This window comes from Diorhabda sublineata, chromosome X (genome assembly GCF_026230105.1).
Source record: "Diorhabda sublineata isolate icDioSubl1.1 chromosome X, icDioSubl1.1, whole genome shotgun sequence".
Lineage (NCBI taxonomy): Eukaryota > Metazoa > Arthropoda > Insecta > Coleoptera > Chrysomelidae > Diorhabda > Diorhabda sublineata.
The window spans coordinates 16,063,209-16,078,840 of NC_079485.1; the positions used below are offsets into that span (position 1 = coordinate 16,063,209).

The 15,632-nt window shown below is 31.4% G+C and overlaps 1 protein-coding gene across 1 annotated transcript in view; it reads right to left on the bottom strand.

Moving 5' to 3' along the window:
• The window catches only part of LOC130451563 (protein commissureless 2 homolog), a 46,122-nt gene extending 32,821 nt beyond the window's left edge, over positions 1-13,301 (bottom strand). The window contains exon 1 of the mRNA XM_056790660.1: positions 12,718-13,301. Within this exon, the coding sequence (XP_056646638.1) occupies positions 12,718-12,982 (265 nt within the window). The 5' untranslated portion in view covers positions 12,983-13,301. The remainder of the gene's footprint in view (positions 1-12,717) is intronic.
• Between the last annotated feature and the right edge of the window lie 2,331 nt (positions 13,302-15,632).

Here is a 15,632-nt window from a genome sequence, read left to right on the forward strand (position 1 = left end):
AAAAATTGCAGATTCGCGAGTTTACCATTGTTGGGACGATATCATCTAGATAATATCCTAACTACTACAATATTTCAAATTCCACTTTAGCTGGGTTCAACCATTTTGCTTTTAAATATAAATAATCGTATTTCGAGAAAAGAGCATATTTAAATTCGATTTAATTAGTGAGTGAGTGAAAAGCAAGTGATTATACTAGGAATTTTTCCTACCCAAATGCACTGGCACGTATTCAGTATTATATTTTTTACTGCATGTATTTATTTTGATCTTTGACCATGACAGTCGGTTGAAATGAAAGAATTAATTAAATAATTTGTGTAAACCTGTTTTATACGTCAAAAAATACAATTAATGGAAAAAAACTATATAAAGACATTCAAAACATATCTTATTGATACTTCTTGGTTGGGATTTGTTTTTCGTATTGCGTTTCTTTGAATCAAATTTCATGTTACACAATCATCATAAAATGTCATCAAAATCCTTGATATATATAACATTAAATATTAGTAAATATGTACCATTATTTAAAATCAATCATTAGAATTCGCCTACCTTTGAACCTTACAATTTTATGTTTTCTGTTCAAGGAGTGTTTAGTATTAAATTCCGTCACAACATGTTTGTTACTATTTGGTGTATTACGGAGGCAGCTAAAGGATAAAAAAATAGTGTCTATGTTCTTATATACATATATATAGATAGAATTGTGGTATCTTTATATTTATGCTATAAATAGAGCTAACACGTTGAAATGCATTTAGACACTAGCATCTACTCTAATTCTGGGAGAACAATTATTATTTCGAATATTTGCAGAAATTAGATATTACATGGAAAGTTTATATTATATTGATGGAAAAAAACGAACAAAGACAAACCGTCAAGCTCAGGAAATTGTCTGGAAATATTATACTGCTAGTTTAGCCGAGAAAGTAGCTAAACATCTAAAAGGATTAAAGTCAAAAAGACTATACACAATTCTATATATCATTGGCTGCTTTAAATGGTTCCAAAATAATAAAAAAGCGTTCTTAATACTTTAGAGGTTAAAAAATGTTTTTCAATTCTTTTAAATGAACTGGAAAAAATTTGAATTGTTTCAGAAGAATCAGAAATGATTTCTATTCTTTTCAAGAAATAAAGATCGATTATTAATCCCTAAAAAAGGATTCAGCAAGTAACTCATATACGAAATAGGATTGTATGAATTGGAATCGATTACAAAAAAAAATTAATTTCCAGTTTTAAAGAAAGCGAATCGAAGATTCTCACTGCTTGACGTTAGTCTTAATAGTCTTTTTCACTTTCCTTTTTCTGAGGAGAATAGAAGAAGTAGCTGTAATTCTATGGTCTAATCTGAGAAGAAATCATTTAAAAATTCTAGTTAGAGATACTAGAGATAGATAGATTCATGTCAGTCATAAATTTAATACTCCTGTACGGCGTAGAGGTATGGAGATGACTACGTAGAAAGAGATCCACCTCAAAAGAACTGAAGAGATCTGCTCTTATAGTATATAAGTATATATATATATATATATATATATATATATATATATATATATATATATATTGCTTTTTATCAGAGCCAATTGTATTAGTCATTGTGGAAACCATCCGCTAGCACTCGAACGAAGGAGAATACACAAGAAAATACGTAATGCGGAAAAGATGATGAGCTGCGTGCCTCTCACCATCATGTGCAAAAGGCTGGATATAAAGAAGTCACGGAGAGGTGAATTATTATTTATCCAAACTATTGTCAGAATATGGATACTTTAGATCCTACCTGTTTAAACGAGGAAAGGTAAAGAGCCTCACTTGTTTCGCTTGCGGACAAGGTACGAACAACGCAGAGCACACATTCTTCATATCCAATTATTGGAACTTACAACGCGCAATTTTTCATAAAATATCGGAAAATTCACCGAGAATGATCACGGAAGAAGTGAACAGGGACGCCGTAGCTGAGTACGTAGCAATAATTTTACGTGCGAAAAAACGAGACCAAACCACGTAAAGCTACAACTAAAGAGATCACAAAACGACGAATAAATAGAGCAAATGCAAATAGAGCAAAGAACGGCCATTCTGTGGAATGTCTATGGAAACCTCGGAAAGGTTTAATTTGGAAAGAACGTATATCCTAACCCCACACACTGGTCGGCTTCCTGTGGTCACTGACGGTGATCTGTACCCATTATTTAGGCACTACTATAACGTGTGATGTAACTATTATTTCGAAGGAATTGAACAAATATGGTGTTTCTTCTATATTAATCCTACACAAAAATTCTTTTATTTGACTATTTTAAACAGGGCCGGATTAAGATTTATAAGGCCCGGGGCTAAAATAATGACGGGGCCCCCTTAAGGAATTCGGAAACCCGGAAAAACTCACAAAATAATATAAATACGTTAGATTTGTGGTATCAACACATGAAAAAATACAGAATGATTTCCAAATGATGGGGCCCTCTTAGGCCTGGGGCCCGGGACTATAGCCCCCAAGCCCCTAGCTTAATCCTGCCCTGATTTTAAATGACGAAGAACAATTCGCGAGGATGTTCTCAAGGTAACAATAATCAAAATTTATCTTTATAATAAGAATGAAATTTATGATTTTAATAGGAAATCAATAAATTTTCTCCTTATATATTCATAATTACTATTTTAATAAATTATCAAAATACGATATAATGTTGCACAACCTCGCCTGTTTATTTCATTGGAAATTTTATCATACCAACAGTAACTTTTAGCCTGAAGCATTTCTACAAACTTACTACATTACTACAAAGGAATTTGCACGTAGTAATCAAACTAGAAAATGAACGACGTATAGGAAAAACAAGTTTTTTTATTGTGAGTCATTTAATGAAGGGTATACAAGGTGTCAATGGCGAGCTTCTGTTCTAAATTATTTATAAGATGTTTTATCATACATGTTACTATTATTTATACTTTTCTTCATCGAGGTCTTCTTCTTTCATATCCAAAATTCTTTATTCGAATATTATAAAGCATGTGTACAAATATCCATAAGTATAGAAGCACTTTATCTTATTCTAAACATAGAGTATTGTGCCCTGACCTAAACTGGGCGTGTGGATTTTAGCGGCGTGGTTATATTTGTATAAGTAATTATGAACACTTGTGCAGTTTCATGTAGATCGGTCAACTTTTTCGTATACTTTGTTGTTGCGTCATATAAAGGAAAAACTGGGAATATCGTGCAGTAATAATATTCGTACTTTTGTACGGTATGGCACCCAAATAAATTCACAATTGTTCAAAGTGTATTAGTACTCTTCACCTTCGATTCAAACAGTAGGAACTGGTCAGACAAGTCTTAATGACGATCCACGCGAAAGTCTTTAGTAGAAGCCTTCGGCATCTCATCTGAGTAATATTTTGGATTACAGTGTACAAAATGGGTGTTGCATTAGCTAATACTGGAACAAAAACACAGTCGGATGCGTCTCGCAATATTTAGAACCTTTTAGAAGACACTAAAAGGATTCTGAAAGGCGTGGATGAGAACAGGATCCATCAACATGATGCTGACTCAAAACTAGAAGCTAAAGAGTGGTGAAAACCTGGTACTTTGACTCAGAAGTGAATTAGGATCCATAAGGGCAATAAGGTGTTGACATTAGTTGTTTGAGAAACAAAAAAAATACTATTGATTATTACAACAATAAACACTAAGTACTATTGCAATCTGTTGAATGAACTACATGTGAAAATTAGTGTAAAACGATGGTTTCAACGCATGAATTTGAAAGCATGATGCAACATTAATCCCATTCGTAAGACTCTGACTGTCTGGCAGTGGTAGAAGTGTAATTTTATATTTTTTTTCACGAGAGTAATAGAAAATGACATTTTCCCTCAAATGTCAGTGAAACATTTTCAAATCGAAAACAATTATAACTTCCACTGAGAATGCAAGATTAATTAAATGTACGAGTACATGAGACAAGATAAAAATCTGCAAGTTTCGGTAGCTAATGGCCAGTGTAGATGTGGCTAGTTTAATAGCAGCTTATATTGGTGCTAATTTTAGAGCTAGTCAACTGTATGAATAAAGTGCTCAGTAGATGAAGTTGTTAATGTCTTCCATTTATTCAAAACACAGTGTTTTATGACAAATTTCAAGAATTAGCGTAAAAGAGTTATGTAAAAAGGAACTTGGTGCGATCAAAATTGGATTAGGAGGCGAGAAATTCTTAGTGATTCGATTACTCTAGCAGATGAGGACGCTAGAATGTACTTTGATAATGTATCTTTTCAACTATTGGCTTTTGTAGCCCCTTTAATAAAGAAAAATTATGCTGTGATGAGAAAGTAAAAAACTAAACTTCAAATGAGAATAAGGTATTTAGCAACAGAACCTATATCGTGTGCCTATTACCACCATATCAAGGTTTTTTCCGGAAGGCGTGTGACAGCTAGCGCCATCCGAGCATCCAGATACCACTTATAACGTGAGAGAGAAACAGATTAGTTGGTTAAGTTTTGGTACGATAAGGAGGATTTTTGTGAGGGAGGTGGTTTGTTTGAGTAGGTCCTGATATAGGAATAGCTCCTCTGGGTTGGGATTGTGGTGGTTTCGTTGGGTTGTGTTTGCCTAACTCTCTAAAGGGAGATTTTGACCAAAATAAAACGAAGTGAAGCTTATAAGCAAAAAAGGCCCTTGGATTGTTTTTGTGAGAGGCTTTATTTGTTTTTTTTTTATTTTTTGGAAAATTTGTGTTTTTTTTATGTGTTTATTCTAAATTTAATTTGAGGCGGACGGGTACAGCTGCGACTGCAATATTCCCTATCGTCGGCCATATGGCTGGAGAACCGGTTCACCTGGTTGCAAGAAAACGGCAGAAAACCTGCAACATCGACGAAAGTGTATGAGGGGTGGGTGAGGAAAGTCGGATTTTATCTTATAGATAAGGGAGAGCCGGCGAGGAGTCTGCCGGTATGGTTGGTTTTAGTTTAACCAAAAACGGGCATTCCTGGAGTTGTACCCACACACAAGTTGTACCACGCCGCTAGTGGGTATGAGCGTTTCGGCTACTTGCGCGCGAAAAGTGGGGATGACATTCATTATTGTGGGATTTTGGTATCTGTAGAAAGATCGTATGAAGTTTGGGGTTTTCTAGGGTGACTGGGGTAGTTTCCGGGTGGAAGTTTGAGGTTTCCATCCTCTTCGGACAACAGGGGTGGAAGGCGGGGTGCGATCCACCGTAATTTTTGCATGTAGGGGAGTTTGATTTCGGGCATTTCTCTGGTTTGTGTTCAGAAGCACCGCACGAGGGCAGATCGGTACTTATAACGTGCTAATTCACAAGCTTTAGTAGTCACATGACTACCTCCTCCGCTTCTGAACGCTTGTATCATTAAATATCTCAAAAGCGAGTGAACTGCTAGCGTGCTTGTTATCATTTTCGCTATTGGGGCGTTTATACGGTGTTAATTTAGAAGCGCTAATCAATTAGTTGGTTATACTGGCAACTTCTAGACGGGCCTTCAATATAAGTAAATATAACGGTAACAAATTATTTTCTCGATGAATCTTTATCCAAATATTCGTTGATTATCAAGACAAAAAATGTTTTTGTTATCCATCTGTGATTGTAAGCCTACAGATTTTTTACAAAAGTAGAATTTCTGACTAAGCAGTGAGCAAAAATGAAGAAAAAATTATTCACACCTCTAATAACATCAAACATTTTTATATTTATAATTTTATATTAAAAAAACTCGTTATATTTGTTTGGAAACATACAAACATAACCTATAATAATGACGAATTTAGTATAGAAAAATACGAGAATTCAAAAACTTCTCAGAACATACGATTCAATTTTAATTAATTAATTTTATGAATCACAGTAAACAATAGAGTTTTAAAAAAATATTATAATTCAAACATGACATACTTTCGTTATCTTTTTGAACACACTAAAAGACAACCAAATATTATAAATATGAAAAATTTAGTTAAATTCTTATGAATAAATGACTAATTTTCTTAGATATTTGAAAGCTTCATTTAAACAGTAATTAACATAAGATTTTAAGCACGTTTAGAATTCCAATCTCGACTCTTCGGTTTTTCTTTCCAAAGTCATTTTCATAATAAATATATAGGAAAAATATTCCTCTGTAAAAATAAGATTGGGCTGATTTTTGGAATGGAAGCAAAGTCTGAATAATAGCAAAAGAAGAACAAGTCACAACTTTTGAATATAGAAGCGGAAGTTACAAACAGAATAAAAAAAGCAACAAATATACGAGGATGGTCCCAGAAGGACCTGGCCTGACTTAGAGATGACGGTAGTGGTTTGAAAAATATCACTGTATTAGAAAGTACACAAATATGCATCATATGTTTCAAGTTTGAAGACGCCACGTTATTCAGTATATGTTTGGCAGCCATCAATAGTGAATGTTTTCAGTGAATTTGTAAACATGCGGTACATCGCATATTAACTGAAAATTTGGATATGAGAAAGCTGTACGCAAGATAGTACCGCGTTTGCTCACAATGGAACAAGAATAGCATCGTAAAGATGTTTCTATCGAGTGTTTGGCAAAGTTTCACTGAAATAAAGCCAAATTTTTGCGCCGTTTCATAACCATGGATGAAATATGGGTCTATCACTCAAACCCGAAACAAAAGAACAATCAAAACGATGGTCCTAAAAGGGAGAACCGGCCAAAGAACCATTCCATCTGCAGACAATGTGGGATCATTTTCATTGACTATCTTGAAATAAGAAAAATTATCAACGGCGAGTATTATATGAACTTATTGCAGTATTTGAGCTAAGAACTCCTGCAAAAACGGCCGCTCACTCATCCATTATTGCAAGGGCCAAAATTAATGTATCAAAGTTTGAATTGCTACCTCATGAGCTCTATGCCTATGCCAGATTTCAGATTTCTAGGAGCTTGACGATTCTTATTATAAAAAAGGGTATCAAACTTTTTGAACATCACTAGTAGAAGTGTATGGAGCTAAAAGGAGATTATATTGAAAATTAAATATATTTTTTCCAATATTTTTTAGTTTTCTTTGTTGGGCCAGGTACGTCTAGATAAAGCAGTGTTCAATAAGAAAGTAAAACTGAACGTTATTTATACAATAAAATTTTAGCTATATATGGAAGTGAAACGTGGGCATCTAACAATAAAATAGTAAAATAAACGCAATCGAGTCGAATTATATACATGACAAGAAAAGATAGAGGAAATGGGTGAATGGATAATAAATACATTTTCGACGCTCTAGAGAGGGCAGAATGAAAAATAAGGAGAAGAAGAAGTAATTTTATATAATGTGACATGGATTTTATTTTACTAAATAGTTTTGAATTCGGGTTTTTTATGACAAAATTGAATTGATTTTTTTGGTACAGCAGTAATGCAATCATGTAAGTTATGGGAACGCTTCTAGTAACCCGACACCGCTAGACTGCTGAATTGTAATCCCACGGATACTTTTCTTGATAACATATTTTATTGTCATAATTAGATATTTTTTAGCTTTCGAGTTATAAGGTCTCACTTTTAGTTTGTAGAAATAAAAATTATTTTTAAAAAGTAATTTTGATAAACTACAAATTTAATTGGCGCAGTCAGTAGGATTGCAAATTGGTTCAACAAAAATCTGACACCTGTCCGTATCTACGGTTTGTTTGCAATCTCGAACCTTGTGTTATTTTGTGGTTTTCAAGAAACTTCAAGATTCCAGTCCAGGAAAGAGGGACCACATTGCCCAGATTCTTTTGGAGAAGAATGAACATTTTCTTCATAGTACTGTAAGTCGAAAAACATTTCATTTTTCCTTTTCCAAAATAAATTTTCGCTTTTTCTTTACGTTTATATACTTTTATGAAAATAAAACATTTATAGTAACATAATTGAAATTAGTTGATGAATGACTCAATTCTAGAAGAGTTAACAGATTTATTTAGTTCTAGTATAACTTTAGAAGAAAAAAGTAATAGGTATATCAGAAATTGAAACAATGGCTAATCCAAACTATCAATTATTAAAATTATATATTGTAACTATTCCACAATACGAGGGTAATTCTCATACTAATAATTTTCTAGAAACTGTGACACATTACTTTCTCAATTTTACGATGCAACAAATCCGCAATTAAATAGTATTTTATTACGCGCATTATTGAGTAAATTAGCAGGCAGGGCTTTAATGCTTATAGGATCAAGAACTGAATTACGAACATGGGCTGAAATAAAACAAGCTCTTCAATTATATTTTGGAGATCAAAGAAATATAGATTGCTTAGTGCAAGATTTAATTGTTTTGAGACCATTGAAAAATGAAACACCATACAATTTCGGTATGCGATGTCAGGAATAACGTAGCTTTGTAATTTCAAAATTAAACGCTTCAAATGATCCTCTTGCAGAAAAAGCAATAAAAATTATAACGATTTAGCACTTAAAACTTTTATTAAAGGTTTAACTGGTCAATTGCAAAATAATGTACGTTTGAGAAACCCAGACAGTTTAGAAGTAGCTATGTCTTTAGTTATAGAAGAAGAGAATTTGATGTATAGTCAGAGTAGAAATAATACTCTAAATAATCAACCTTACAAATCAACACCGAGAATTACTCCATCCAAACAAAACAATTATCATCCCAATTTCTTGGGTAATTAGCAACGCTAGTTACTTATTATTAGTTATTTCCAAGAGATGAAGATAAATAGGTCTTAATTAATTTCAGAGTATATGCAACCTAATCTTAAATATGGAACAAAAAATACAAACTCAGTTAAATCAAATAAATCCAGTTTTCAATATAAGAATCAAAAGAGGATTAATAAATGGACTTGGCTCAATAATTGAATCTTTAACGGGCAATCTAGACTAAAACGATGCAGAAAAATACGATAAAGCAATTAACACACTCTGATAATCAACCGAAATTAAAAAATATAGTTAATTCACAAATAACACTTCTTCAAAATTCTATTAACATTTTTAAAAACAATACAAACACATTGGCACAAAACCAACAAACGTTATTGAAACGAATAGAGGAAATTGAAACTTTTTCTCACTGCTACACTGGTTTCTCAAATCGCTCCAACTTATCAATTAATTTACAAATTCTAAAGAAAATCGAAGTAGCTATCACATTTTCAAAATTAAATACAGTTCATAATTCAATAATTGAACATTGAGAACTTTTAAATGAAATTAAGATTTTGAATGAGAATTGAAATTTGATAAGCTTCCATTTGAACCGAGAGTAGAAAATATTCTCTTATATGAAAAGGTCAGAGAAATAAAATGTTATACCAAGGGATGCAAAATAGTATTTATCTTAGAAATTTCTATAGTAAAAAGCGAAATCTACAATTATTTCCACATATACTCATTGCCTGTACCCATTCAGAATTACTTTAAAGTAATTTTACCTCAAGCAAAATTCCTCATCCTAAATGACCTTTCCTATGTTTTTTGACGAGAATTGTGAAGAAGTCTCATCCGAACAATACATTTGCAACCAGAATAGACCCGTCATCATTCAAGAAGAAACCGCATGTGAAATTCAAATGCTCCGTTACTTCAAGAACGTCTCATCATATCAACAGTTAGCTATCCGAATGCCAAAATTACGAATCCAAAAATTAGAGAAAAACCATGGGATTCTAATATCTCCTGAAATAATTGTAGTTAATAAAAAATGCGCATCTAATAAAGACAATTTTCCAATTCAGGGAACTTTTTTTTAGAACTTGACTCAGAATGTGAAGTGGACATAAACGGTATTAAAATTAAACATTTTGAAAATTATCAAACCGAACTCAATTTAATAAACTTTTCAAATTTAACGTTTTCAAGTGAAATATCAAAATTTCAAATGTAACCAATTCAACTACATTCTATCAATTTAGACGAATTTAAACATTCAAAGTGCTTTAGACATTCAAAAACAGAAAATATTTCATTTCCAATAATATTGACAAACTCCATAGATACTTTTCATGATAACATATTTTAATGTCATAATTATATATTTTTTAGCTTTCGAGTTGTAAGGTCTCACTTTTAGTTTGTAGAAATAGAAATTATTTTTAAAAAGTAGTTTTAATAAACTACAAATTCAATTTGTACATAACGCGTTTAATATATTCATGTAAACACCTTGTGGATGACTCAGTATTATTTTCTCTTTGTCATGAAAAATATAAGTATAAAAGTGAGAATTACAGTTTCTCAAAATAAGACAAATTATCGATTAATATCTATTAATTTTTTCATAATGTTCCAAAAATACATAATCACGTGGGTAATTAGCGAAAAAGCAAAAGAATAATTGTTTTCAAGTATTCTATAATTTTTTAAAATTATATGAGTTTCACTCAAATTAAAAGTGACTGTACACCTCATAGTACTTAGGATAGTTAATTATATAAGTCAATTTTGTATTACACAAATCGCACTTTGTTTCTTCGTCACTGTTAAACAAATAGGAACGTGTTAATTTCAAATGACCTAATCTGAGACGTGATATTAACACTTTCATTTTTCAGTATTTCCCATGGTGTCTACACTAGTTTTTGATTAATTCTCTTCCATAAAGAAATTTTAACTTCAAAATGAAACAAGTGGCATCAGAATTAATTTAGATGATTCAAATTTTATCAGTTCATCCGTGGACTTGTATTATATAACTCCCGTTGAATGGAGTTTAGTGGATTTGAATAGTATGACTAATCAGAGATCGTGAAAGAAAAATCTTCTGTTAGAAGAAATACTCATCATTGAAATGACTTTATAGTGTCATATTGGCATTATGTTGAGTATCGCCGAACAGTTTTTATACGTATTTAATAACGAAGGAAACATCAACATCGAACCTACCTAAAAGAGATTACGTGACAACTTTAACGTAAACACGAGGCTATAATATATATAAACTGTTATCCTCGATTTAATTTCTTCTTTAATTGTAATCTATTTGTAATATTTTATTCTCAATTGAGAACCTTCTAGATATTACATCACGCCCGATGTACTATTGAATCATCTGTATCGGGAATAGTGTTAATTGAATAATAATTTATGATTTATTCAAACAGTAATTCCATTTCAACTGGTTTTTTGCTAGTTGAAAATGTAATTAAATGATTCTCTCATAATACTACAATTTTTATTAAACCATCGATTACTTGACAGTATAATACCAGTGTCAAAAGTGTTCATTTTCCTACTATCTGATGAAATGGGTTTAAACATTGAGATTGACGACATTTTGCAAGTTGGTAAATTTTATTGAGAGATATCAATACTTTTGCTCTGTATATTACACTGAATTGCGAAAGGAATCATGTAAATATTATAACATGACATTGTCTTTTCTGTGTTTGTCTATATTAGACAAGTATGATGTAATATTTAAGCCATTTTTGTTGTACGTACATGCAAACTCTCCCTGTATAACATAATTATGTCAAATTGTAGAATCATTAACAGGTAAGTTGCTGATAAATTGTTGGAGATTTTATAGGTTATATTAGACATTAGTAAAGAGTAGCTTCAAACAGGCAATAAAATAGAACTTATAGGATTATTTAAACAGGTAATTTACTTCCGTTCCCAACTAATGTTTGGTCATTTTAAGAGTCTTTTCGAGTCATGTGAGTCATATTATCGTGGTGGACAAACAAATCTTCTGTTTTAATTATGTCATATAAAGAATCGATTGTCTCAAGGTCTATTTTCTATCGAAATGAATATGTGAATTTAATTTTCATTAAATCGATAGTTTTTTTCTTGTTGTACAGATTTAAAATATGCAAATGTGCAATCAACGTCTAACTAGATAAAAAGTGTTTGGAACAAATCAAATTTTTAAGATATGAATCTCTCCGTCAGAGAAACATACATTACTGATATGCCACTATATCTTTAATATGATGTTAAAATAATTGGATTTCGATAAAATCGCACGTTGTGACTATTTCCTATATTATCAGAACCAACAACTGCACAAAATTTTATGATAAAATTTAATATTAATAATCGTTTAAATGATGTGTCATAAAAGATTTTGAATACAAAATTATGGAAATGGGATTGAATTTTTTGACGTCATTATGGTTGAAGTGTTATTTGTTTTCGACATTTTCATTTTGTCATACATATTTCAATTGTGTTATTGTTTTTATTTTCCACTATTCAAATATAACCACATTTTAGAAGCCGATTTTGTAGTAAAACAAACCGACAACGATAAATTACAGATTATATGAAGGAAAAAGGAACGGTTGCCAACAGGTATCCGGAAAATAGCAATCAACAACAGGATGATGGATTATTTTATTTCAAAGGTTAATTTTAAAAAATAGTGTAACTAGATCCACATTTTTTTCAGTATTATGACCAAGAAAAATGTAGTAGTCTCTCTATTTTTGAAAAAATTTCTATATTACTTTGAAATAAAAACTACTTTCAAATGAAAATCGTTGTAGTTTGCTATTTTACGAAGAAAATGACACAAATTTCAGTAATACCCATTAAAAAAGTACCATAAAAGAATCTTCCAAATATTGTTAAAATGCAATGAAATGAACGTTCTAATCTGCACATAAAGTCTTTTTCTAAATCGAGAGTATCAGAAAATATATAGTATATTCATGAAATTGATAGAAGAAAAACTCACCTCTAGTTTTCCACTGCTGGAATTTATGGTAAATCAAACACGAACACATAAAACAAACACAGCTTAGCACCATGAGAGTCAATACAATTCCAACCCAAACGTCGGCTAAAAATTGTTCATATTCTGGATCAGAAACCGCTATTTTACTACCATCAGTTTCTGAAGGTTCTAGGAGAATTTTGGTCAGATTATAGTCGGCACTATTAAATTCATTACTATATTTTGAAGGTAGTTTTATTTCAAAATCCTCGTCTAGCGTTAACATTTTGAAGATAAAAATACCGGTACACGTTGTCCGTTATTTTATACGTTACGGTAAGTTCAACACTGTTCAAATTGTAATAACAAAGTTCTGTGTTGAATACTACTTGTAATAGTGTGTCCCCCACTTTACCGGTACCATCGGTTCAACGTAGCCGGTCAGTTGGATATTCATTAATATTTAACTGGAGATAAAATGAATTATTGTAAAAAGCCGAATACTTTATTAATGATAATCACTTAGGATTTCACTACTTTTATCAATAACTAATGTTGACTAGCTTGAAAAGAATTTTCCTATCAAATTATCTACAATTAAAACTGTTCTTATTCTATATTTTTTTTATTTTATTGTTTAGCATTTGTAATTAAGATTGTCATAAAAATATGGTTAATAATATTTTTTAATTGAACAGTAAATTATTAAATCCAGTTGCTTCCTCTACAAGAAATGATATCTGATTGGAATTATTTTTAACACATAGATAGTCGAAGGCAATGTGTTAAAATAAGTTTACACTTCTTTAAAAAATGGAATACCATGTGACTGAACGCTTACTTTGTTCCTTTTAGACATAAACTATATTATGATTACTAAGAAAACTTGTAATTGAATTTTTGAAGAAATTTTACACAAATATTGTGTAAATTGAATTAATATTTATTAAAAATTATATAGAGGGTGTCTCATAAATAATGTCGATTTCCAATGTTCACTTTGTTTATTATAAATGTATAAAAAAAATAGCCTGTATATTCGAAGTATAGCCCATTGTTTTATATGGTTTTAACACAACGTTTAGTAAGCTCTTTGAGTCCTGGGAAAACTATTCTTTTGGGCTTAGATGTAAAAAATTGTCGCACTGCATTTTCAACACCTTCTTTAGATTCAAATTTTGTCCCAAGGAAAAATTTCACCTTGGACTTCAACTCTCTTCCAATTATTGGCGGCTACATTTTTTGAAAAGGGTATTGCAAAGCTTGTTTACAGTTGTGATAAATGGCTTAATCGTCAAGGTGATAATGTAGAGAAATAAGCTGTATTGTACCTTACCTTTGGTAATAAAATCTTTTTCGTATATTCACCCATCTTTTCCACACAGCCCATTGGATATTGAAAGAAACAACCCTTGTATTTGTTTAAAAGACAGAATTGATTGTTTCTATGCTGTGAAAATGGCAAAAAACATACTACAGAAAAAAGAAAGAAATTGGAATAAGGAAATTAAAGAATTGAAATAAAATACTTATGATCCTTAGTAATTGTTGTACACTATAAATATTCATATGATTTACGATATGCTAGTTCATTCTATGAACAACGATATATAAACGATAATCAAACGAGTACATAATCTTAGGAACTGAAAATACATCACCATTCTATGATATTTGTAAAAATGAAAATATTTTTGATTCTGATAAATATTGACACAAGATAAAAAATGATCTGGTGATAAATAAATTTTCCTAGTAATGTTATTAAATTGGAAAAATCAAAATTATAACTGTTAAGTACACAGAGAAGTCGATTCGGAACCGTTCAACTAAAATAGTGAACCAAATAAATGAGGATTACATTTTTTAATAGGTTGGGGATTTAGAAGAAAATTGTGTTTGAATATTTCAGAAATTGAGTATTTTTACATATGACAACAAATTTATGTCTGAATCTATAGTGTAAATAAAAAATAGTGAGTTTTGTTTGGTTATGGTAAAAAACGTGTACAGATACAGAAAATATATTTATAGTACAAAAATCTGCAGCTGTTAAACTAATTGTGCTCATAGCTTCAGAAATTTTGTAGTCACTTGCCATAGCGTGGCATAAGTTTTTGTATGTCTTCTTCATAGAAGCTGTATTTTTAAGCATGGAGTAATATGTTTTTTCAGCTCGCTACCTTGAAGTGTTGACCACCAAAAAATTGTATCCCGAGCTGCACGGAGGATGATTAAACACGTTCCAGTCAGATTCCTGTAAAAGTTTTTTTTTCAACGCAGTGTGTGGTCGGGCATCGTGATTAAAACACTTTTGACAGTAAGTCTCTGCGCTTATTCTATATTCGCGAAATTTCTTAATGGTCTCGCAGTAGACAGCAAACATTGTTTCGTCTCGTTATAAAAAATTAATAAGCAAAATGCCTTTTCTACCCTAAAACCGGTGTAAATGTGTTTTCCAGGTGTCAAGATTTCCTTAGGCTTAACTTTCGTGGGGGACGAAATGTTTCTCTATTTCCATTGATTAGTTTCAGGAGTGGTTTAAGATACCCAAGTTTCATCCCCCGTGTCTATCCTAGAAAGAAAATCTTCATTGTAGCGTGTCAAAAAATAAACTGCACTACTCATTCATTGTTTTATCTGTTATTCAGAATTTTCGGTACCGAACTTGAGCAAAATTTTCGAAATTTCCATTTTTCAGTAACGACGTCATGAATTTGTAATGATTTGCGGAAATTCCATAGCAATAGCACTAATTGTAAACTCATTGTTTTGCTTAAGCTTCTCTTCAATTGCGTAAATCAGTAACCAAAGACGGGCATTCACATGTGTCACGTCCTTTACTGAAATGTCTGACCCATCTTCTAATCATTGAATCACTCTTAGCATTTTTTCCGTAAATCTCGCAGATTTGCCGATAAATTTCTCTTGGTTTA